The sequence below is a fragment of the Diceros bicornis genome, chromosome 2, assembly GCF_020826845.1.
Source record: "Diceros bicornis minor isolate mBicDic1 chromosome 2, mDicBic1.mat.cur, whole genome shotgun sequence".
NCBI lineage: Eukaryota > Metazoa > Chordata > Mammalia > Perissodactyla > Rhinocerotidae > Diceros > Diceros bicornis.
This window is the reverse complement of record NC_080741.1, coordinates 66,196,903-66,220,891: the sequence shown is the minus strand read 5'-3', so window position 1 is coordinate 66,220,891 and position 23,989 is coordinate 66,196,903. Positions and strand designations below refer to the sequence as shown.

The 23,989-nt window shown below is 41.8% G+C and overlaps 1 protein-coding gene across 1 annotated transcript in view; it reads left to right on the top strand.

Annotated features, from left to right (window-relative positions):
- The window catches only part of SUCLG2 (succinate-CoA ligase GDP-forming subunit beta), a 252,121-nt gene extending 233,184 nt beyond the window's left edge, over positions 1-18,937 (top strand). Inside the window, exon 11 of the mRNA XM_058562640.1 lies at positions 17,835-18,937. Coding sequence (XP_058418623.1) covers positions 17,835-17,950 — 116 coding nt within the window. The 3' untranslated portion in view covers positions 17,951-18,937. The remainder of the gene's footprint in view (positions 1-17,834) is intronic.
- The last annotated feature ends 5,052 nt before the right edge of the window (positions 18,938-23,989 follow it).

Genomic DNA, 23,989 nt, shown 5'->3' with positions numbered 1-23,989 from the left:
TCAAGAAAATGTCTGCCAGATAACTAAGTCTGAACAACCATAGTGTGTCCTTCATTCTTTCAAGAAAAAATAGTGTTCCATGGAAAAGTGGGTGGTTTAACTTGCTGCTCAAACACTTGTAGAAATGCTTTTCCTCAGAACAACCATCATAGTTCAGTATGCAGCAGAGTGCTTGGTCTCACAGAGCATTATTAGCAAGGTGTGTACTCAAGGGTTGAGATTTAATAAAATTAATATTTTTACTGTTCATTAAGGAAATTCTTAACTTGAATGTGGCAACTTTTTATCGCAAGTATGTCGTGGTGAAAAATACAGCGACCACTAGTACAGTTTGGTGCCCCTGCTTTGATTCCATGGTAACATGCCAGCAGTTTTACTCACCGTTACTTTTGCTTCATCAGTGGAAATGCCAACAGAGTATTATTATTTTTTAATTATTATTATTTTAATATTACCATAAAAATAGTTTTTCTGTCAGGGACAGCCCCCAGGTTTCTGTAGACCACACTTTGAGAACCACTGTAGTAGAGAAGCCAAAACAGACACTTTAATATGAGAACTATGCAGAAGAACATCATCAACAAATTCAGATTACCCTGATCAGGCAGCCCCCTTGAGTGGATTTCAACAGCATCATTCTGGGGACAGCTCAATTTCCCCAAGTTCTGCCTTGGTGCCGTAATTCCCTAGAGACCTTCTTCTCCTCAAGGTGAAGTCCAGGGATATTTCGACCCTGCTCTGTATCTCCGTCCTTTGAAGTCTAGCTTCCAGAACAGCTGGAGCCTGTTTTTCTCTGCTTCTGCCTTTGCGTCTCTTTCTTCTCTCATTCTCTGCCACTCTGCTTTCTTTCTCCCTGAGACTCTGCCTCACAAACTTAGATCTGCACCATATGGACTTGACAGAAATATCACAAAAGAAAAATGGAAATAGCAGAATCCCCATTTGGCAAAGTTTAAGATGGATATTAAAACATCTGAATGAATTAAATCTTAAAAATGTAAATGTAACATAGTTGATCCCAATAAAACAATTTCAGTAAAAGGAAAATGATTTGCAAGGCTGTAATGAAAAGACAGTTGATCAAGGAGTTAATGGGTTCATGAGTGTGGGTATAAAATTCTGATGAAAATGTTGATGTGTTAGGTGTTTTCAGGGTCAAAGTGACCAGTGACCCTCACTCAGATTCTAAAAGTCAGCTCTTCTTGTGTTCTTAAAGGAGAGCAGGGCTCTAGAAGCAAATCACACAAGTGTCTGTCACTTGGAAATGACTAGAAATGAATGCCTACTATGGTGGTCTCATTCTGTCTCGGGATCCTTCCTGTGCCTGTGTTATCAGCAGAGGTCCATAATGATTAGTTATTAGTACATTCCTAGAAAAGAAAGTTACCCTTTTAATTTTTCCCAAAAGATTAAAAGGAGCTGTTCTCTTATTTTCACACTATTCTTAGTATTCCAGAAGTATTAAATGATCCCTCTTATTTAACATATCCCCATCATGTGTATCTGGATGATACACGTGTTGAAATATGCCAAGTACCACGTCCAAGATAATCTCTCTTATAATCTCTGCTGGCTGTGTCAGAGGTCTGAGCTACTAGGAAGAAGCCTTGAATGTAAGTTTGTTAGACAATCGGATTTGCATCTTTTAAGTTAATGTGCTTCCAGAGTATATGCCTGTGGCTTTTTAACTAATTAATATAATAAATACTATGTGCAGGTCGCTGAGCTTTAGGCATTAAGGAAGATGTATAGAAATATAAGAAATGATCTCAGTTACTAGATAATTGGGGAAATAAAAAGAAAAAAAGGAAAATTAAAAATACAAGATAATATATAAAGTGTTAACCAGAGTTTGCCTTAATAGAATCTATTTCTGTCTTAGTAGCAGTAGCCATTTGGGCATCCCAGACAGCCATCAGCGTGGCTTGTGGAATCTTCAGAAATGTTGATGCTTTACAGTGTCCACTATGTCATGGAGAATTGAATGTGACTACTCAAGATGAGCTCAAAGAGGATACTGTCCCCCAAATTTATGTAGATTAAAAATATCCATGGTGACCTTCTTTGCCACTGCCCTCCTTTCTCCATCATAGCCCCTCTCCTATAATAAGCACCTAGGACCTTTATCAAAGAGAAAAAGCAGGAGAGCTTTTGACATTTCTGGAGTCCTAGCCCGTGTTTTTTCTTCCTCTTGTGGGAATTGGCATCTTGTGTGATAAATGTCCTTAGATAGATACAGGTTCTCACACTCAACATGGTAGGACCAAGGACACTCACTAATATCTATCTGTATATGTGATTTCTGGCAAACCAGCAGCCCACACCAAGATAAGACTTATCCCAAAATTGTATTGGTCTTGCATAATAAACAAGGGAAAGATGATATATTTTGCTCTAGCTCTGCTTTTGGCACTGATCATAAATAACAAAATACAGAAATTTGGAGACATTATTATCCTTAAAGGCCCTTGGTTTGTAATTAATACAAACCAAGCCAGTGCTCTTTACACCAGGAAATGTCTGTGTCTCTTAAGCTGAGTGCCTTTTGTAGCTCAGCCCACTTTCATTGGCATACCCACTTTTGTAAGCTTACTTATTATTGACTACTCTAATTATAGTACATTTAGAGATGTGAGTTAGCAAAGAAGCATTATAAAAGGAGAATTTGCAACTTGAGCACGGAAATAAGTAAGATTTGGTTCATTGGAAAGGAATGAGGAGGAAATTTAGTAGAGGATCAAAAGCAAATCATCAGATCTGTTTCATACTTGGGAGTTGGTGATGGGATCATGACAGTGGTAAAGACTGAAAGATAGGACCTGAGTAGATCAGAAGGCTGTCCTCGTGAGAGTAATGGCTTTGCAGCAACGGGTTATGGCTAAAAGGACAGAGTGGGAAAATCAAGTTAGTAGCTAGCGTCTGTGACATTAGATAGACTCTAAAACCCAAGCAGGATTGTGATATAGAAGTAAAAGTGGAGTTAGAGACAAGAGTGGAGATAGAAAAGGGGTTGAGAGAAAAAGGGGCCCTGGGGTTTTAAATGTAACGACCAGGAGAATGATGGCATAGTTGGTGGACTTGGGAAAGTCAGAAGTGGGAACTACACAGAATGGGAGAGTATTACCTTAGGGTGTAGTCATCCTTAGTTTGAGATGAAGCTGTAATATTAGACGGAATGAGTGGGGAGGTAGAGAAGTGGGAATACAGGGGACAACCCAAGGAGAGGTGTGACAGACAAATGCTGTCGCTCCCATTCCGAAGGCCCTCGGTAAACCACACTCAGGACTTGCTGCACTGGATATTGTTCCCCTGCAGTACAACTCAGTTAAAATGAGAAGCTGACCCAAAACAAAAATCTCTTGTCACAGAAAGTCTGGTTCTCAGTGCTTCCATGGGGAAAAAGTTGCCAACTACAGGGACCTTTGAGGAATTTCTCTTATACTCAACCTAAGTTTTTCATTTGCTTTCCTCTGAGTTGGAACATAAATTCTGCTCCTCCTACAGATCTCTCCACGTTCACTTGTATTTTAATCAGTCGTAGAGTATGATTAGGTTCCTTCTGTTTTTCTAAACAGAGCAACTCTTCATTGTCCGTGGTGACAGAGAAAGACAGTGGTACAGAGAGGCAGGCACAGTTTGGACAATTCTAGTGGTAATTTCTGTTTGCCTTGACGTAACCCCATACTTTCTCTTTTAGCTGATGAACTTCTCAATTATCTTTATTCATATTAATATTAAAATTGGTTCACATTCCCAGGACACACACCATTGTCTAGCTAATGAAAATGAGATGAGAAAGGAGGGTCCCTCATCCCAGGGTCTTTGATAAAGCCAAGTGACACATAAAAACTAGGTGTGATAGAAAATTTTACTGGAGTTTGAATTACAATAATAAATAATTATTATTTCTAACATTTATTAAATGCTTTCTAAGATTCAAGTACTCTGACACATGGCTATATAGTCTGAACAAATGTGGGATTTTTAATGACCAAGATAACAGACGTTTCAAAAGCCCAATAATGTGTTTTGTTAGTAGCATCTACTTGCTATAAATAAAGAAGGTGGTCCCTCTTGGTTGTTATGTGACCATTTAGAAGATGCAGGATCCGTGTCACAACTCTCAGCAATTTGTGGCCCACATTTTAAAGATTCTGTTGCCACACACAGTGTATTAGAAATGTCCTGATGAGAAAAGTTTTAATCAATCAAATCAGACTTGATTTAGTGGGATTTTGTGGACAAATCTTTGTTCTCAGCTGTATAATAATTACAAGCTGTTTTACCAGTGGATAAGGAAAGGATTACTCTCCGCTTTGAAAATGGTAACTTTATAATTACATGTATTTACTTGCCTTATCAGAATAGAACTCACCAGCTGAGACACAGGATTATTGTTATTTAGAAGACTTCTGGGTAAATTGAACAACCACATTTTGGGAGGGAGTTTAGCTTTTGTAGGCAGTTATTTCTGGCATGAATAAAGAACAAATAATCTGAAATGAGTTTTATTTTTTTCCTTTCTGAAATGTATACATACGTGACACAAAAATTACCTAGATGGTTAATTCACCGCAACCCATGGTACTGCTGAGAAATGTACGGACATTTATTGACAGCTCAGTGTGTTCAATGTGCGTATGTATTTTAGCCAAAGCTTTGGATTTCATATGAGTGGTTTTACAGTTCTAGATCAGAATCTGCCAACATCTTCAGGGAACTTCTTTTTTAGAACTCATTTTTCCTTGTTATTATCCCATATAATTTGCAGTAAATATGCTGTGAATTTCTGTGTCTCAAATATGCCTGAAGAGGAATTTGCTTTTCTCTCAGGTGCTCATTATGATTCCAAGATGAATTCATAAAAAAATAATAATGTGCCTGGATATTTTGTAGATTGGATACTGTTATTCTTAGCTAGATCCTCTCAATTTGATTTTTCCATCCCATACCAAAAGATTTGTTTCAGCAACATACACATTTTGCTTCTCTTTTGCCAAATATCTTTGGAAAGAAAAGTCCCCTCTGGTCCCCCTCCTTTTCTTTGCCAATCTCTCTAATGTTCCATAAACTCTCTCTAAAGTTGTTGAGAACATAAACATCTCTAAGTCCAAAACTTTGTATTCTAATTCTTTTACTTTGTTGACCAAGACACCAGCACCTCTTCTCCATGGACACTTCCTTATCCTTGCTCTCTGAAGTACTGACAAATCAGAGCCACAACCAGAGGAATGCAAATCAAGTGGCCTTCTTAGCATGGACACGGTAGAATTGCTAACATGATGCTTTGGTCTGCTAAAGGGGAAAAGAAACCTACAAATATTAAAGTTAAAAGACAGCCGCAGAGCTTTCAGCTGCTTGGCAGCTGTCCATTCTGCAAGTCTTTAGTTACGCTAGGGTGTGAGATCAAGAGAGGAGAGCGGTAATTACTCCTTTGACTCCCGTCAACAAGGCAACTTCGGCAGATTGACTGTGACTGACTAGCTTGGAGAAGTTTTCATTCAGAGTGTTTGAGCCCTAGGTTTGCTGCTTATACCCAGAGTCAACAGAGCATAAGGGACTCCCAGCTAAGTAGTGGAATGATCCTGTGTGGAGTGAATGCAGATGCCCAGCAGGCCCAGGGGTCTGGCTCTGTGCCTGTTAACAGCCCCAACTTGGTGCTCTGTACTGAGTTTTCACCTTCTCTCCTCTTTTCAATCCCTGTTCTCTTGCAAAGCAAGGTGGACCTATTCCCCACCTCCACCCCCAGCCTCTCTGAGCACATCTTTCCTTTGCCTCCTTTGCAGTTCTGTTGCTGCTGTCACTGGGAATGTGGTTTGTGGAGGAGGGGTCAGGTGTTCTCTGTCAGTGCCCGTCTCTTCTCCTCTTTGTGTTTGATCCTCATTGTTCTCTCTGTTTCGATTCTCCTGGTCCCCGTTTTCTTCACATCCCATTCCTCACCTTACTTGCTGCCTTACTAGTGCCCACTCGCCTCTCAGCATCTCCTCCCTCTTCCACTGACCCAGTGGGTGTATCCCTACTGGGACCCATTTCACTTCACACTGACATCCATGGCCTCTGCTCCCTTTAATCACTATCATCTTCTCCCTGTTTTTCCTCCCTGGTGTTTAATTCGTCATCACCAGGTTAAACCAGATGAGAAATTGGAGACAATCCTGTTGTGTCATCAAGCCTTAAATCCTCTCATTGTCTAAACTGATAAACACTTCTGAATGCTTAAACTTTGCCACCCTTAAACATTAGACCAAGTCTCACAGGACCTAACCTAAAGTATTAGTCGAGTTAAAGCTTTTTTGGATCTAATATTTAAGTTTCCAGACAGATGATCTACCATATTTGGCACTTTGGGTTTTCATTTTGCCCCTGGATAGTTCATGTGAGTAACTGAAATTCATGCCGTGTTGGACATCCGCTCCTTACCTAAGAGAACGCCCTCTAATGCCCCTTAAGAAAGCAGTCATTGTAGTTACAGGCAAGGGCTCCTTTAAGGAAGACGGCCTCTGTATTATGCAGCATTTTTTTTTTTTTAATGTAATGACTTGGGACCCTCTCACCACCTTAATAAAAAGGAAATTTACTGTAAGCTTTAATGGACTTGTACCTGGAAAGCCCCTACTCTGACATGCTCACTTCTTTTCATTCTTTCTTGGTGCCTCTACCCACTCGGCCTCTTGCTAAGGCCAGCCTGGTCCCTCTGTGTTCCCTAGAAGTCCAGGTCCCATAGGTTGTCAGTCTGTGAAGCGTACCTAATAGCTGTCACCCCTCTTGTCCACAGCGCTACCAACCAGGGAACCCAATAAATCCTTCCCCATCTGGGTTCTGATCCTGGTGAGAAATAAGATAAAGGACTAAGAAGACCAAAATATCACCTTCATTACTGATAAAGAAGAAGGTGAAGGATGCATGTTATGGTGTACCATCAACTCCAAACCCCAGAATTAGGCAGCTTTACATACTTAGTCACAGGCACTGCTGGACCTGGGTGGGCCTTTCACCCCCAGGGCAGGACCTGGAGGGGTAGAACATGACCTGGCCTCACTGTGAGCAGCATACTCAAAAGGAAAGACAGAGGAAGGGGCCGGGCTACAGGTGCCAACTCGCTCCTTTCAAACATTCCAATCAGATAAGTCTCTCTGTGGCCACCCCAGAGCCAGTGATGGTCAGAGAAGAGACCAAGAGTGTCGTGCTGATGACTGCCCTCTGCATGGAAAGAAATGCCCCCCTAATGCACATCACAGGCCATCGGTCTACCCCAGGAGTGGGCTGCCTTTTAGTCAGGTGCTCACCCCCATCTAGGCAGTGGTCCTCCCTTCAAACGCAAGAGCCTGAAGTTGTTTCCTGAGCAGAGGCTGGGGCGGGGAGGGGGGGCGCTTTAATAAGGAGGGGTCTTAGAGCATGGCCTGTCTGGGGACTGGCATATCCTGAGTCCTGCTTATGATATCACAACACCATCGTCTGGTCCCTGGGTATTTCCTGAGTGACCAGTTAGTTCGTTTTTCATGCCTCTATTTCCTTGTGTAACACTTGAAAGTCATATATGATCTGTCATCGAAGAGAGAGAGAGAGCACATTGCTATCAGGGAAGAAACACACAGGTAGATTTGGTCTGTGCTGTTTTACAGGTGACAACTGTGTCCTGTTAATAAGACTCTCCTAGAGAACGCCACCTTGAGGCTGTCCAGACGCAGAGCTACCTAGGGAGAAAGACTCCATGAGAATGTTTTAGTACAGGGAGGACGAATAGCTTTCATCTCATGCTACCTTCTGTTTATTGGCAGTGGCTGCACGCACTGTTGTGCCAATAAAGATACTGAGGCTATCTCCTAGCTCAGTGGAAAAAGAGTTTGATGATCCTTATTGTCCACCACAGATGTGAGAAAGGAGAGTGGGGGCACTCGAGCCAAGTATTTGTTATTGTTGATTCAAAGAGAGCAAGAGTAGGTGGAATTTTCTTCCCTAGAAATATAACTGCCCACTGTATCAGAAATGGGAAGTGGGGACTGCAAGCTGGAAAGGTGCCAAATGAGGCTGGGTTCTTATCCTCTGTAGCCACAGGGCCAAAAATTTGGGCTGTATAGAGAAAGGTCTGCAGACTTTTTCTGTAAAGGGCCAGATTTTAGGCTTTGTGAGCTGTGTATTCCCTGTTGCAATAACTCATCTCTGCTATTGTAGTGCAGAAGCAATGTAGACAATACAGAAAGGAATGGATATGGCTGTGCCACGATAAATCTTTTTTCCAAAGACAGACAGTGGGACATGGTTTGCAGCCTGGTATAGAGAAGAGACCAGCAGCAAGACCTAGAATTCTGGGAACTCCCATGGGAATTGTGTCTAAATATCCCTCCATTCTCAGCTCTTGAAGGTTTTGTAAAAGTCAAGAAAGAATTTGGCAGGCAATATTAAGAATATTAAGAATCTAACTTTTTCTCAAGGAAAATATTAGCAATGAGGTCCACTCAGTGATTTCCCCCACGTAAGTACAGAATCATGCAGAGTGATGCAGTGATGTCACTTCTTAGGCAACAGTGAAGTTCCAAAGTTAGCATTTCAGACAAAAGTTTCACACTGCCAAAATTACTTTTGAAAATCCCTGGTCACCCATGCATTAGACTATATGTGGATTGAAAGCCATAAGGTAGACTCAAGGAAGGTATGAAAGGAAAGTCCACATGCAGATGTTCAGGCATATTGAACGTTCCTTCTTCAAAAGAACAGTTCTCTCCCTAGCAGGTACAGCATTGTAGAGTGTTCTTGCTTGCCGGAGAGTTCACTCCATTCTAGTTTGTCTCCTGTACCTTTGGTTTACATTAATATGTATGTTGGTTTTTTGAGGGCTAACATAGTTGAAAGCAAAAGCATAAGCACCTAGCATAAGCCCTCAGTGCATATATGTTAGACTTGGTCCTGAGCCTTGCTTGAGTGATCATAAGCACATACACACCATTCTTTGAAACCTTGTAGAGAAGAACCTGGTCGTCGGCTTCTTGCCGCTGAAGTTGGTGACTCCTGCTGTCATCATAGGAATGACTGTCATGCTCACACCCTGGGCATCGGTTTCTCCTTACCAGGGGAGAAGAAATCATCGAGGAAAATAGGTGTGAACAGGATACAACTCCACAGGATATGTTATATCATCTTTAATTTTTATGAAATGTGAGGGATACAAGGCATTTCAATAGATACTCATCCAACTGCGGTAACTTTCTCAGGTCGCTTAGCTAGTCAGTAACAGAGCCAGGTTTAAAACCTCAGCTCTCTCATCTGGAAAATGAGAATAAAAATATGGCAGCCTTAGAGGCTGTTGTTGTAAGGTGCAGATGAGTTTTAAAATACCTCAGAACGGTCCCTGGCTCAATAAATGTTAAGTATCAATATTATCTAAGCTCTTGTGGGTAACTCGACTGAGGCCATATGCGGAGACTCCGTTGGCTGCTGCAGTGTGCCAAGCCAAGTGCTAGATATTGGACGCCCATCGTCTCAAACAAGTGAGGGCTGCTAAATCATCAGGAGTCTTACCTCTGATCCCCAGTGAATTATTCCATTTCTAGCGTTCCAAAAATTAGACAAAAGAGATGTGATAAGTTGTCTAAATTTACATGTCACCAAGAAAATGGACCTCCTCTGTTTGATTGTCACTTGACAGGAGAATAAGGAAGGAGGAGCAAGGACACAGGGGCAGTGAACATTTTAGGAAGAATCTGCTACTTGATAGAATTTGGTTTGTTTCCACTGACCTCCCCTCTCCTAGGAAAAAAAAACATTTGATTACTTAGAGCAGGGGTCAGAATGTTTTAGGATCTATGGGCCATACCGTCTGTCACAGCTGCTCAGCTCTGCCTTTGTAGCACAGAGCAGCCATTGACAGTCTGCAAATGAGTCACTTTGGCTGTGTTCCACCAAAACTTTATTTACGGACACTGAAATTTGAATTTCATGTAATTTTCATGTATCACCAAATATTATTCTTCTGATTTTTTTCCCTAGCTATTTAAAAATGTAAAAACTCTTCTTAGTTCACACGTGGTACCAAAAGAGGCAGTGGGCAGGATTTGGCCTGCAGGCCGTAGTTAGCCAGCCCTGACTTGGAACACCAGACCGAGTCAGACCTGTCAGGCCAACTGGTCGTTGGACCTGAGCAAATCATCTAACAGCTCTGGGCCTCAGTTTCCTCTAGTAGAAACAGAGACTTATCCTAAAGGATCCCTGTGACTCCTTCTAGCACTGAAAGGCCAGGCTGCATAGCGTTATGTGGCTTTGCAGTCAGGCGAACTGGATTCTAGTCCTGGCTCAGCCTTTGACTGGCTGGGAGGCCTTGGGCAGCTTCCTCAGCTCTCAGGGCCTCGGGTGCCTTATCTGTAAAATGAGGATAAAAATGATGTGGACTTTAGGGTTGCTACGAAAATAAACATGATATGATACTTGAGAACCCCTTAAGTCATGTATCCAAAAAGCATTTATTGTACCTAGTATTTACTCAATAAGTGCTAACTATTGTATTCTTTAAAAAACAACTTGAATTCCTATTAAAATAATAAGTTTAGAAAGACAGCTTCTATACACTTCCAGACTAAAGAGTGGTTTTCTTCACAGCCCTGTGCTAAAAGGCTGGCCTGGAGGGGAGGGGGGAAGGACTGCACCTTTTGAACAAAACCCTGTAATTTGTGTCCACTACCATTATTTTCTCTCACATGTAGTGAAAGCAAAGAACAAGTTTTGATAAATGAACCTTGCATCTCTGTTTACAGCTCTCTCACTCCACCCAGTGGTGGGAAGTCAGTGGTAAAACAGGCAGAAGAGGTGGAGAATTTTCAAGATTTTAATAATAATTATTATATTTTTAATAATATCCTCTACCAGCAGAGCAAGATTTCATTTTAGAATCCTTCCCCTTTGATTCTCTATGCGTTGCCATGTCTAAGGCGTGCAGTGGTAGATAACATGTAGCTGAGTGGCTTTCAACAAGCAGATATTCACAAGTGCCTGAAGTTCGCCAGCGTGAGTTGATCAGTTATCTGTACAGGTGGTTATTAAAAGTGTTGTCCTGCAGCCTCATTAAAAAGCAATGCAGCATTTAATAAATATTAGAACATGTCAGCAGTTCTATTTAAATGTGGGGAAGAGATCAATTTTCTTTGTAATTGGGTACATAGGCGTAAACGCTCTCTTTGGAACTCTTAATTCCGTGTTGGCGTTTAAAGCAGCTGTGATCGTTTCTATTTAGAAATAAAGGCAGAGAAGGGGATGGGGAGTAGATGTCAGCCACTTGGTGAATCAAGAAGGAACTAACCTCAAATATTCACCTAATATCGTTAACCAAAGGAATCCGCAAACTAGCAAGCCTTTGCCCAGGGCGTCCTCTGTTCTGCTTCTCTTTTCCAGTGACCTCCTTTCAGTGGCTGCTGTTTTTAACTCTCGTCTCTGTGAGTTCCCACTTCCCCTTCCAGCTGCTCTCTCAACAGGAACAAGGAAGCAAGTTGTAATTTCTAGCCATGGCAGGGTCAGTGGGCAGCAGGGCCGGCCCTGGCTTTGCTTCTCCCTGGCCTGTCCACGGACGGCCCTGCCGTCCTGGGAGGAGCCCTCTAAGGTGCTGGCAGGGAGGTGCTGGCAGGGTCAGGGTAGGGGCTGGTGCGGAAGGGACTTGGCAAGCTCGTTTTTTTTTTTTCCCCTCACTCTCACTATTTGACTCTGTCAGTCCCTCTCTTTTTCTTTTCATGCGTCTGTCCCTCTCTGTGTTATTCCTCACGACTCTCTCTCTCTTTTCATATGTCTCTGCTCTCTCTTTTTCTCCTCTTCGTTTTCTTCTTCTACCCCTTTGCATCTCCCTCTCTCTCGTCGCTTGTCTGTCTAAGTCTGTGGCCTCTTTCTATCCCTTTCCCCTTCTCCCTCTGTGTATCTCTTGTTACTCTTTCTCTATGTTTCTCTCCTGCCTCTCTTTCTGTCTCATTCTTTTTGACTCTGCTGCCTCTGTTTCATCTCATTCTGTGTGTATGTGTGTGTGTGTGTGTGTGTGTGTGTGTGTCTCTCTCTCTCTTTCTTGCCTCTGTTTCTGACCCCCACACCTTGTGTGACAGATCTTCATCTGGCTACAGTCCCTCTGTCTATGCTCCATTTCTTCTCAGAGCCCTATGCCTAAGCTTCCTATTTCAATGTGAGGATCCCTTCCAGAACTGCTTGGTTCTGAGCATGCCTACTATATGCTTAATAATTAAGGCTGTCATTAAAGTGTAACTGAAAGTGTAATTAAAATTCACTTTAGTGGATCCTGGAATTATGAAGCAATTAGGCGTTTTGATATGGCCCTGCAGGAGCAGCTGGAAGGAGAGAAGGGCTGTGTTTTTCTGGAGAGCTGCTCCCCCTCCTCTTACCCTGGGCCTGCCCACTGGTGGGTAACCTTGAGCAAGGCCCCAGTTGCCTGGGGCACACAGAGCTGCTCGGGGGAGGGAAGTGGCGGCAGCTTGGAGTCCTCACTCGAGGACACTGAACACAGCCAGCTGCCACGTGGCCCTTCTTAGAGAAAGAGGCCATTACCAGAGCCCCAGGAGAACCCTGAGAAAGCTCAGGACAGTTCCTCCTTATTTTCCCGCAGGCCATTTGGGGTTTCTGTTTCAACCCTATAAAAGGTTATTTGGGTGCATTGGGCGAGCAAGGTGGTCAGAAAAGTACCCACCCCCACTTCACCTCCTCAAGCCCACTTTGTAAGTATGGGTGCATCCATAGTTATTCAGTCCATCAACAAGCACATCCTGTGTGATGTACGGATCCTGGTAAGCAATCCTGACAAAACATCAGCCTTCATGAAGCTTATGTTTAGTGGGGATGGAAGAAATGTCAGTAAGCAATCCCAATAGTGCTGTGATTCTGGAAGTACAAGGTCTCTGGAAGCTCATTGTACGAGCCTCTGCTCTACTTTGGGTATTGGGAGGTGGTGGCAAGAAGATATACCTAAAGAAATGCCATTTAAAGAGAGAGCTCATGAATGTTGGGGTATCAGCCAAACAGAGAGGGCCACAGAGCACCAGTGGAGGGCACAGCAAGGCCAAAGGCCTAGCTTGTTGGGAGGTTCATGGAATTGTAAATCATTTTTCCCCTTGGGAATATTGGGTGCTTAGTTGGATGCTGAAGAGGGTGTTAAAATTAAGGAACTAATTTAGTGCGGCTACTTGGTTGCAAGGAAGAGCAGCCCATTGAAGTCTCAAAAAAATAAAATGGTCAAAAGCTTATTTCATCCATACACATGGAAGGGAACTCAGGGCAAACTGAGCAAACAGTTCTCAGAATGGGGGGGAACCACAGTCAAGCTGGCCCCCAGGAAGAGGAGGATCTGGGTCAGAGGCAGACCTCAGGAGCAGCCCTCCGGCACTCGTCTGTACACTTGACTCCACTGCTCTCTGCGTGTTTGTGCTGCCTTTCTCTTGCCTGCTTACGTGTGGCTGGTAAGTCCTTTTCATGCTCCTACTTTCTATTTCATGTGTTACTACCTGGTCAGATTCTCAGGAGAGTGAATCTAATTGGCCAAGCTAATCACCAACATCTGTATTTGGACCGCCCTTGGATCAGGTGCAGTCAATATCTTGGGAACAGTGGATGTCTCCCTCTAGGCAGAGAGCCTGTAGTCCCTCCTCGAGCAAGAGACAGTGGGTAGGGCAGGTTTAATTAGAAGGGGAGGTTGGAAAGAGCAGACACCCTAGTTGTACCTGATCCTTGCTCTTAAATAATTTATGGCATCATTGAGATTCAGATGATCTCATGCTTGGGAAAATACTGCAAATTTTAAATGCCAAACAGCAGTCGCAAGAAAATCAAAATAGAATGGGAAGAGCAAAGGATTTTGAGACTGAATCCTGTCAGTCACTAAACCTCAGTGCTCGGAGCTAAAAAAAAAAAGAGCTGATTTATAAACACCCAGCTCAGAAGGTCATTGTACAGGTCAAATAGAGTAATGTGGGTAGACTTTGTAAACCACAAAAATGTAGAGATTTTTTATTCTCAACGTTATTATCATGATATATATTTACAAAATCATAAGAAGGAGTTATTTAAGGTTCAGAAAGGTTGTTTCAAGTGTTAGTTCCAGAAATTATTCAAACCAGTGAGAGAGCACGTTGAATGCTCATTCCACTACATCCTAGCTATTACTAGCCATGCTAGCTAGACTTTAGCCTTTAACTAATTTTTGCCTCAGTCCTCTTATCTGTAAAGGGAAGATAATAGTAGCAGCTGTCTCGGCGTTGTGATTGAGGAAGATATGAGCTAGTGCACTTAGAACCCCAAAACAATGTGTGACTCATGCTAAGTGATAGTTGCTATTATTGCTTTTATTATTATTATCGCTACTACTGGCACTGCTAATTCCTCTATCAGTCCAGTTAGAGAGAGCTTGACAGGGCTGGATAAGATCTGTGCCCGCAGGAGGACTCACACCAAGGAAGGGTAGAGCCAGAAGATGAGGAATGTTCAGGCCGATGAGTGTGTGTCTTAGGGTGATGGCTTGGGGTCTTTGGAGTCGTGTGTTGAGATTGGAGGGCACTCTGAAGAGAAAGGGAAGAGGGAGAGGAGACTTTTTGTATCTTAGATTTCTTCCCTGGCAGATTGGAGGCCAGTTGGGGAGAGAATTCTAGTCCACATCTCTGTTGAAGGAGAGAGAAATTTACATATTTAACTTTCATTCACCCTCTGGTCCAAAGACCAATTCACTTCTGTATCAGTCAGGGCTTTGCTTCACACTGTGTCATTACAACAGGAAAGCCCTGCCTTCAGGTTAATGTCTGAATTCCTTAGCCTGGTATCCAACAGCTGCCACAGATGGACCCTCTGTCCTACTTTTCAACCTCTGGGACCTTGGCTGAAACTTTACCAAATGAATCAAAATGCACACTGAGGTTGTGTTAATGAAATAATAAATCTTAACTCTGCGTTAGCTAAGTACCAATGTGTCACAAATTGCCCTGAAATTTAGCAGTTTCACACAAGAAACATTGATTATCTCACAGTTTCTGTGATGGGGAATCAGGTGTGGCTTAGCTGAGTCCTCTGGCTCAGGGTCTCTCCCGAGGCTGCAGTCAAGGGGTTGGCCAGAGCTACTGTCATGTCCAGGCTTGACTGGGGAGAGTCACCCGAGGCGCACTCAACACGGTTGTTGCCAGGATGTAGTTCCTCATGGGTTGTTGGACCAGAGGCCTCAGTCCTCACTGGCTTTTGGCTGGAGGCTGCCTTTAGTTCCTTGCCTCATGAGCTTCTCTGTAGGACAGCCCACAGTGTGGCAGTTTGCTTCATCAGAGAGAACAAACGAAGAGTGAGAAGGAACAAGACAGAAGTTGTGGCCTTTTGTAACCTACTCTCAGAAATGACACCCATCACTTTTGCTGTATTCTTGTTCGTTAGAAGCAAGTTGGTGGATCCATCCCACACTCAAGGGGGGAAGATTATACAGGAGTGTGAACGCCAGGAGGTGGGGAGCAGTCATTTGAGAGCCATTTTAGAAGCTGCCTACCACATTTGCAAAGTAATATGTTAAAGTAATGCTAGCTCCTGTAACAACAGATAAATGGTGAAATGTCAGAGACTTAACATAATAGAAGGTTCTTTCTTATTCATTTAAAGTTTGAGAGGGTGAGTGAGTGGGGTGCTCTGCTCCCCAGTTATTCGTGCTGAAGGAGTTGTTGCCATCTTAAAAAGGTGCCTTCCAGGGTTGTCCTGGTTGGCAACATTCCAGAAGACAGACAGGAAAAACAGAGAGTATTGGAGATTTTTATGGACATGTGTTTCATATCCACTTACACTCCATTGGCCAGAACTCAGTCACATGACCCCACCTAGATGCAGGGGGCCTGGAAAACACGGTTCCTGGTCTGGCAGCTTCAACAGCTCTCCTTGGTAGAAGAGGAGCATGAATCTCTGGTGGACAGCCAGCCGGGTCGGCCGCAGATACTTTGCCATTTACAAAATGGCTTTCCTATGTATTATCTCATTTGCTTCTCATTGCAGCCTATGCTATCAGCATTGTTATCCTCATTTTACAGACAGGGAAACAGACCAGCATATCTTTAGGACATTTAAGTTTGTGTGATTAGAGAGAACAGGATTCAAGTCCCATCTCTGACACTTATATCCTGTATGAAAAGTTATTTAACCTCTCTGTGCCTCAATGATCTCATCTGTGAAATAGGGTTCATAGGCCCCAGGTGTAGTCATTGTAAAGATTTCATATGCTGTGTGTAATTCATGTAGCATTATGTCTGGCATATGTAATTGCTTAATGAATATTAGTTATAAGGCAGATGATCGTAATGTTATGTCTGGAGATAAAGAAGTTGAGGCTCAAAGGAGTTAAATGATTTACCCAAAACTACACAACTAATACGCGGCAGAGCCAGGATGAGAGGCTAGGGGTCTCAGGTAACAACTTCCTTGCCTTTCGAGCTGTTGCTTTCCAGAGAGGCCATTCATGAGATTCCTGTGTCAAGCAGCAGCAAGTAGCCTTGAGCCAATGACCCAGTGCCAAGTGTCCCCCTCAGCACTGCTTTGGTGGACCCAGGGTCCTGGGACAATCAACGCTCCATCACCTTTTCAGTCCAACTGTTTCTCTTTAACTCGGCCTTTGCCTTTTTGTATGAAACATGCCAATAAGCACCTCCTTTTTATTTGCATGCTTAGGTCCTCCAAGGCCTGTTTTGCAAGGTCTTTGTTTATAAATAGGCTCTGTCTTGCTACCTAGATAAAAGCACAGGAAATGATGTAAGATGAGATTATTTCATTAGACTTAAATTTTATCACATTTCTCCTCCGGGCTTGTTCAGTCTGAAAGAACAGAAAAGCAGTTCGCATGTTAAATAGTCAGTCGCCAAAGCACGCCTTTGAGTGGGGTGGGTTGGCCAGCAAATGCTACTGATCCACCAGGAATGGCCAAGAGACATCATTAGAGGCTGCAATGCTCATTTTTAGGGCCCCGGCCCTTTTTGTTATATAGAGTGAGGAGGAAGCAGGAATGGACGCATTGAATACTGTCATTGTCTCCAGAGCAGTGGATTCGTGGCCATAGGAGGGCAGTTTCTCTGAACTTCAAATCTCAGATTAGGTCACGACTCGGACCCTTCATTTCAAGAAGGCTTTAAGACAAATGGGCCCAAACCACGTGAAATCCACTTGACTGGATTATCAGCAGAAATGTCAGCTGTTATCAGTAAAAAAAGTCCATTAGTCTCTTGCAAGTCCTGTCTTTCATCTTCTTTTCTAGCTGGACCACCCCTTGATATAGATCTTGTCACATAATCTTTCCTGTCAATGACATTGATTAGAACCTGTATTTCATTCATTTCCTGGTGAAAAGGAATACAGCTATAAATAGATGAGTCTGTGCATCCTGCTGTGTTACTCTAGGTCTTCCATACCATCCCAACACCCTGATTTACCTTTCTCTTGCTCATTTTTTACACAAGGCTTTTTTTTTAGATTCAGTATTTAGACTATTCAATCAAGAGATAAATCCATTTCAGAAGATTTTCCTCTTTCAAACTAGTTGAACAAGTGGTTATCTGTCTCTATTCACAGTCTTAATAAGAACCTCATTATTTCCATTTTTTTAAATGCCAGAAAAAATTTATGCAGTATCTTTCTAATTCCAGACATTTGAGGTGAAAAGAGGAAAAAAATAAATTTGTCATTTGGATCTATCTAAATAGCCAGATCTGGATCATAAAAAGCTGAAACTGAATTGTAATTAAATTGTGTAGGTGAGAGCCGGGTATCCTGTGGTCTCAGGTTGTACAAAACTTCCCAGGGCACCACCTTGTTTCATTTCAGTAACTGACCATTATCCCCACCCCCACCCCTTCTAGGAACCAATGTCCACGAGGCCCAGAACATACTCAATAACAGCGGGCTTCCCATTACTTCAGCCGTCGACCTGGAGGATGCAGCCAAGAAAGCTGTGGCCAGCGTGACTAAGAAGTGATGCCTTTCTCCTGATGCCTTGGAGGAAGAAGTCCGTTTTCCCATAAAAAGGGATGGTTTTCTCATCACTGTGAAGGAAATGGTTATCTCATTGGGAAAAAACAGGGGGAGGGGATGAGCAACAATCACTGTATGAAAAATTTTAAATCTGTATTTTCTTGAATAAGATTTCTAAACAACCTAAATAATCTGATTTCACTTATAGTCTTTATTAAATTAATGTCCTGTGTTCTCATACTTTGCTGTCATGGTAAACCTGCTCCGTAGGCCTTGTTTCCCCAACTTTGGGGAGTAGTCTGTGTGGCCAAACAGTTTATATATAGAGAGAGAGAATTTGAAATCAGGCCCTGATTCATTTACAATTTTGGTGAACATTTAGTCCTATGTAATACAAAAATCACAGGCCATAAAAAACTCAGACCAGATTACATTTAACATATTCACTATCAGAAAGGCGAAGCGAAGACATTCAAACAAAGAGCTGTTACACACTGCAACAGTTTTTACAATTTTCTAATTTCAACATGTTTGGAAAATTCATGGATATTCCAAAATATATTTTACAGTGGAAGGTCCACACTAATATCTCATACATGTATTCTACCATTTGCCTTAATATTGAATATACTGTTTACCTCACACTAAAAATAAAGCCAGAAGCCTTATTTGTGATTTTGGAGTAGAAACTTCCGTTTTAATGTCAAAACTGAAGAATGCTGATTCTTTTGGAAATCTCCTCAATTAAGTCATTTCAAGATGAGACGTCACAGAAGATCAAATTGTGTTGTGAGTGTCGGTATCTTCTCTCCCCTCCCCTTTCTGCCCAGAATCTACCAGCTGGGAAAATGTAATTGAGAGAATGTGGCTTTTTTTACATAATGTCCATTTTTGTGGTGGGGAAGAATTTGAATTAGGTTTTTGTTGAAATTTTGGTAAATTTTTATCTGTACACGAATTTAAATAAAATCTTATGTTTTGTAAGCTCTAAGATCTGTATATTTCTCATTTTCGTCAATTTTATTCCTCAAACAATTTTTATTTTACTAAAACACTAGCCTTGGTGTCTTAGGCATATTTCAAAATTAGGAAATTTGGGTTGTCCTAGGATTATTTCAGTTCCACTCAACTTTATCAGTAACCATTTCTGTTAGGAGACTATTCAATGAAAGAATAAAAATTGTATACAAACCAGAAGTCCACGTAAGTGTCACAAATGTATAACAGGTTAAAATGTGACTTCAGTCTGCCTAGTGCTAAAGGAAATATACTGACATAAACTCCTCCCATTTAATGAGGCTCAGCTGCCAGCATTAACAATTTTCCTCTCAAAATACAAATGCGGGGCCAGCCCCGTGGCTTAGCGGTTAAGTGCGCGCGCTCCACTACTGGCGGCCTGGGTTCGGATCCGGGCATGCACCGACGCGCTGCTTCTCCGGCCATGCTGAGGCCGCGTCCCACATACAGCAACTAGAAGGATGTGCAACTATGACATACAACTATCTACTGGGGCTTCGGGGGGGGGGGGGGGAAGGAGGAGGATTGGCAATAGATGTTAGCTCAGAGCCTGTCTTCTCAGCAAAAAGAGGAGGATTAGCACGGATGTTAGCTCAGGGCTGATCTTCCTCACAAAAAAAAAAAAAAACACAAATGCGTAGCAGACCAAACTTCTTTGTTTTTTACCAGTTTACATTGTTCTCATAAATTTCACATGTGGACAAAAGCTAAAAAGTCATTATTTTATAGATTCATATTTGCCATGGAGAAAGAAACCATTTGATAGATCCGTCTTATATCCTTTCCTATGTTACACAATGAATGAAAAATATTAACAATGTCTTTTTAGGTGTGGTTTTGTTTTTGACAGCTTAATAGCTAGTTAGTACAATAAAAGAAATAATATATATTTTGTCAGGCAAAAATCAGCATATTTCAATTTTTTGTCCTTTAAAGGCCTGTGTTCACTCACTGTATATATTGATGTTTCTGATCAATCAAATTTGGAGGAGGAGATAAAGGAATTAAATCTTTCATGTGATTTTTTTATAAAAGGGTTAATAACAAGCAAATAGCCCTTTATTTTCAAATAAGTGGTTGTCAGAATTAAACTTTTTATTTTTTCTTGGAAGCTCCAAGTTGTCTGAGTTTCTGTTTCTCAAATGCTATCCCTGGTGCTGAGCACAATATAGATTCCATAAATATTTGTGGAATGACTTACTGGTGTGTGTGTGTGTGTGTGTGTGTGTGTGTGTGTGTGTGTAGACCCAGCTATACTGACTGATGGCACAGAGCGGAATCAGGCAGTTTGTGTGGGTAGTGGGTCTGAAGTCCTCCATATATCACCTACGCCAGCATGGCCTATATTTCTGACCCCCCCTTCAGCATCCCCTTCAAGTCTTTGTCTCACTATATGTAAATATGAAAAATAGTTTCCTTTGTATCTGATCAATATTTTTTAACTTTGGCCTCATCCTAGCAAGAGTATTCATGAAAGGAGGTGGCAATCTAAGCATGGTACCCCATGTCCCAGGAGCTTACAGAGTAGTATACACTTTTTATCTAAACTGCTTTGCATGCAAGATTTTAACAGACTTGCTAGTCTACCATGTAAATCTCCTAGAACAAGCATCACATTTCGATGAGATTAAAGCCTTGACCCTCCCACTTATCAGCATTCACTTCTTTGAGTTGATTAACCTATTGTATTTGTCCAGACTCTTTTGTAGTGACAAAAACTCAACTTTCAACCTCAAAAACAGAGGTTTCTGGTTACAGTGAAGGCTGGATCCAGAGACTCAGAGCCATCAGAACTTGGACTCTGCATCTCAGACCAGCTTGTCTCTGTGCCCGTTTCATTCTCAGGCAGGCCATTTCCACAACGTGGCAGTGAGGATGCTGGCCATCCCAGGTACATATTCTCAAGCTTAGGATCTCTAAAAGAGAAGGAGAGAGGTGGGGGGAGAGAAAGAGAAAAGGAAAGAGAATAAAAGAAAGAAAAAGAGTGAGTGTGAGAAAGGAAAGAGGAAGGAAGGAAGCTTCTCTCGTGGTAATTCTAAGAGACATCCCAGAATTGAGATGACTCAGGGGCCAGCCCGGTGGCATAGCGGTTAGTGCGCGCTCCGCTGCGGTGGCTCGGGGTTCACAGGTTCAGATCCTGGGTACGCGCCGACGCACCGCTTGTCAAGCCATGCTGTGGCAGCATCCCACATAAAGTGGAGGAAGATGGGACGGATGTTAGCTCAGGGCCGATCTTCCTCAGCAAAAAGAGGAGGATTGGCAACAGATGTTAGCTCAGGGCTAATCTTCCTCACACACACAAAAAAGATGACCCAATTTGGGGTCAAGAACCTACCCCTGAACCAGTTGTTCTGGCCAGGAGTTTACAGGGCTCTGATGAGTCCACTTGACCTGAGGATGAGACCAGCCTCACCCAGAGTAAGGGAGGGAGGAGGTGGTTCTGTAAGGAATATTGGAGCTCTAATCAGAAAAAAACAGTGTATTCTGGGAAGGAAAAATAAGAGATGTCAACCACACCCATCAACTGTAAAGCAATGAAGTTGAACAAATTATTCCGTAAGGACACTTCCACCTCTAAAATTTCATGATTCTATTCTATTACTTTCTCACCAGTTCTTTGGAGTCCCTTTTTACCCATGCATACAAGTTACCGGGTTTTTTGTATAGGTGCTATAGATCTAAATATTTGACCTTAATTTATTTGTCTCGAACAGTAATGTCCTCGTAAGATATAATGGCATTGAAGCACTTAGCTCAATTTTGGTTTTCCATTTAAGTTGTAATTCAATTCATGAATTAGTAAAGTAGCCAGGAAACTTTAAATGACCTGCCTAGATCTGTGAATCATTTTTAATTAGTTCTTTTACAATTTATATGCTGTGTCCATCCCTCTCAATTTCCTGTCTGAGGGAAAAAAAAGTTATAATCTTAAAGAAATGTATTGTTTTTTGTTCAAGGCCTTAATAAAAATGAGAAGAAAAATTATGTTTTGACATTTCTAAATTAAACATTTAAAAGTCTGTGATCATTTGCAGGATGCAGTATGTTCAAAAATTAAATAAAAAACATAGTGGTGAAAAACAATGGGGAAGAGTGAGGAAAGGTATGTTCTACATATCCTTCTGGATCTGAGTTGAACTAAGGCCGGAGGGACTGTTTTAGTAAGTTAAGTTTATTGGCACACAGCCATGCCCATTTATTTACATATTGTCTATGGTTGCTTTCACGCTTCAAGAGCAGAGTTAAGTGGTGTGATAGAGACCTTATGGCCCTAAAATATTTACTATTTGGCCCTTTACAGGAAAGGTCTGCCAACCCCTTCTCTAGATAAATAAAAAAAATACATTACCCCCAGAATGACATCAAGAGATTATTGTTTCCAATCTGGGAAAGGCAGATTTAGGCATTAAAGTGAAACAAATGAATAAGTAGGAAATATGATCTTTGATCTTTCTATTTTAAAACATGTGAGAGCTTACCAGTCTACAAAAGGCCATTTGCCAATGAAAACCTACTCAGTTATGTTAATTTGTCTCTTCATCACCACGAGAACTGCCTGCAGGTAGCTTGGTGTGCTTTTGAACATATATTATTCTTAACTACTTACAGGTGTTTTGGAATAATATCAAATCATGGCTATGAATATTAAACTCCCAAAGACCTGTAGCTATCGAGCTGTCCTCAAAATGGTCTTTGCTAGAGACTGTGTTGTGCATAATTTAATCTTGGAGTCCTGGGAAGATGATGAGAAATCAAGGAAAACAGTGATTTCAGTGCACCTGATCCCAACAAGATTGCTGCAAAGGCTTATTCCATTTTACCGTTGAGGAAATTGTGACATAGTGGGATAAAATTGCTCCACTAAAGTTATATAGTTAGTGGCAAAAATTTAGGCTTCTGGACCCTAGTTCTTGTGTAATTCTATCGCTTCTTCTATTGCATCACTGCCCAATAGGACTTTCTGTGATCATTTGCAGGATCATTTGCAGGATGCAGTATGGCAATGATAAAATATTGGTGCTGTACAATATGTAGCCACTAGCCACGTGTGATTATTGAGCTTTGAGAATGAATTTTAAAGTTCATGTAATTTCAATTAATTGGTAGCCATGTGTTGCTGGTAGCTACCATATTGGACAGCACAGCTCTGTAGTCTAAATCTAATGGATTTTAGCATGCATTACTTTCGTTTAGAGGAGCTCACATTGATTAAGTGCTTACTGTATGCCTGGAACTTTACCTATGTGACCTTAATCATCTTAGCAACTCTGAATCTATCATTCCTGCTTTATAGATGAGAACACTGTATCTCAGGGAAGGTAAGAACATGACCAAGAACACACAGTTAATATGTGGCTGATCAGGATTGAAACTCTGATCTTCTAAATGCAAAGCCACTAACTCTGTTTTAAACTTGTAAGGACCCAAATTCACTATAGTTGTGCTCTTTATAGTCATAGGTAATTTGCAAGAATGTTGGAGGCAAGGATGTTTAGCAGACTGGGTTCTGGAATGTATTGCCTCTCTGGTGTACCCCATACCACGGGAAGCAAAACCTAAAAGCTGAAAGATCGCCCTATCAGCTGGCCATGATGTGTGGACTACAGTGGGAATGCGTTCCTGTTCTCCCACAGTTCATAAGGCAGGGGCTGTTTTCTAGGGACCTAATTCCAAGTGCCTTCTCATCAATTCACTGCCTTTCCTGATATACAACCATGACCGCCCCCAAGACAAAATGCAGAGATGCAGGAGAGGTGAAGACTGAAGACAGTATTATCACCGCAATAAGAGAGAATTTAGTTAGCAACATCACCCTTCTGGAGAACCTGAGGTCCAGTAATCTTATCTCATATTTTGATATTCAATATAGGCCAGTTGCAATTCTTAGGTGTCTTATTGCCAAACTTCACAAATCCAAAATTAATTAGGTTTTATATGCCAACTATGGGAAAATATTCTTTTTTTCTTGTTCCTGTCTTGTATTTGCAGAGGCAGTGCATCGAGGCATGTTTTTTTAACTGAGAGC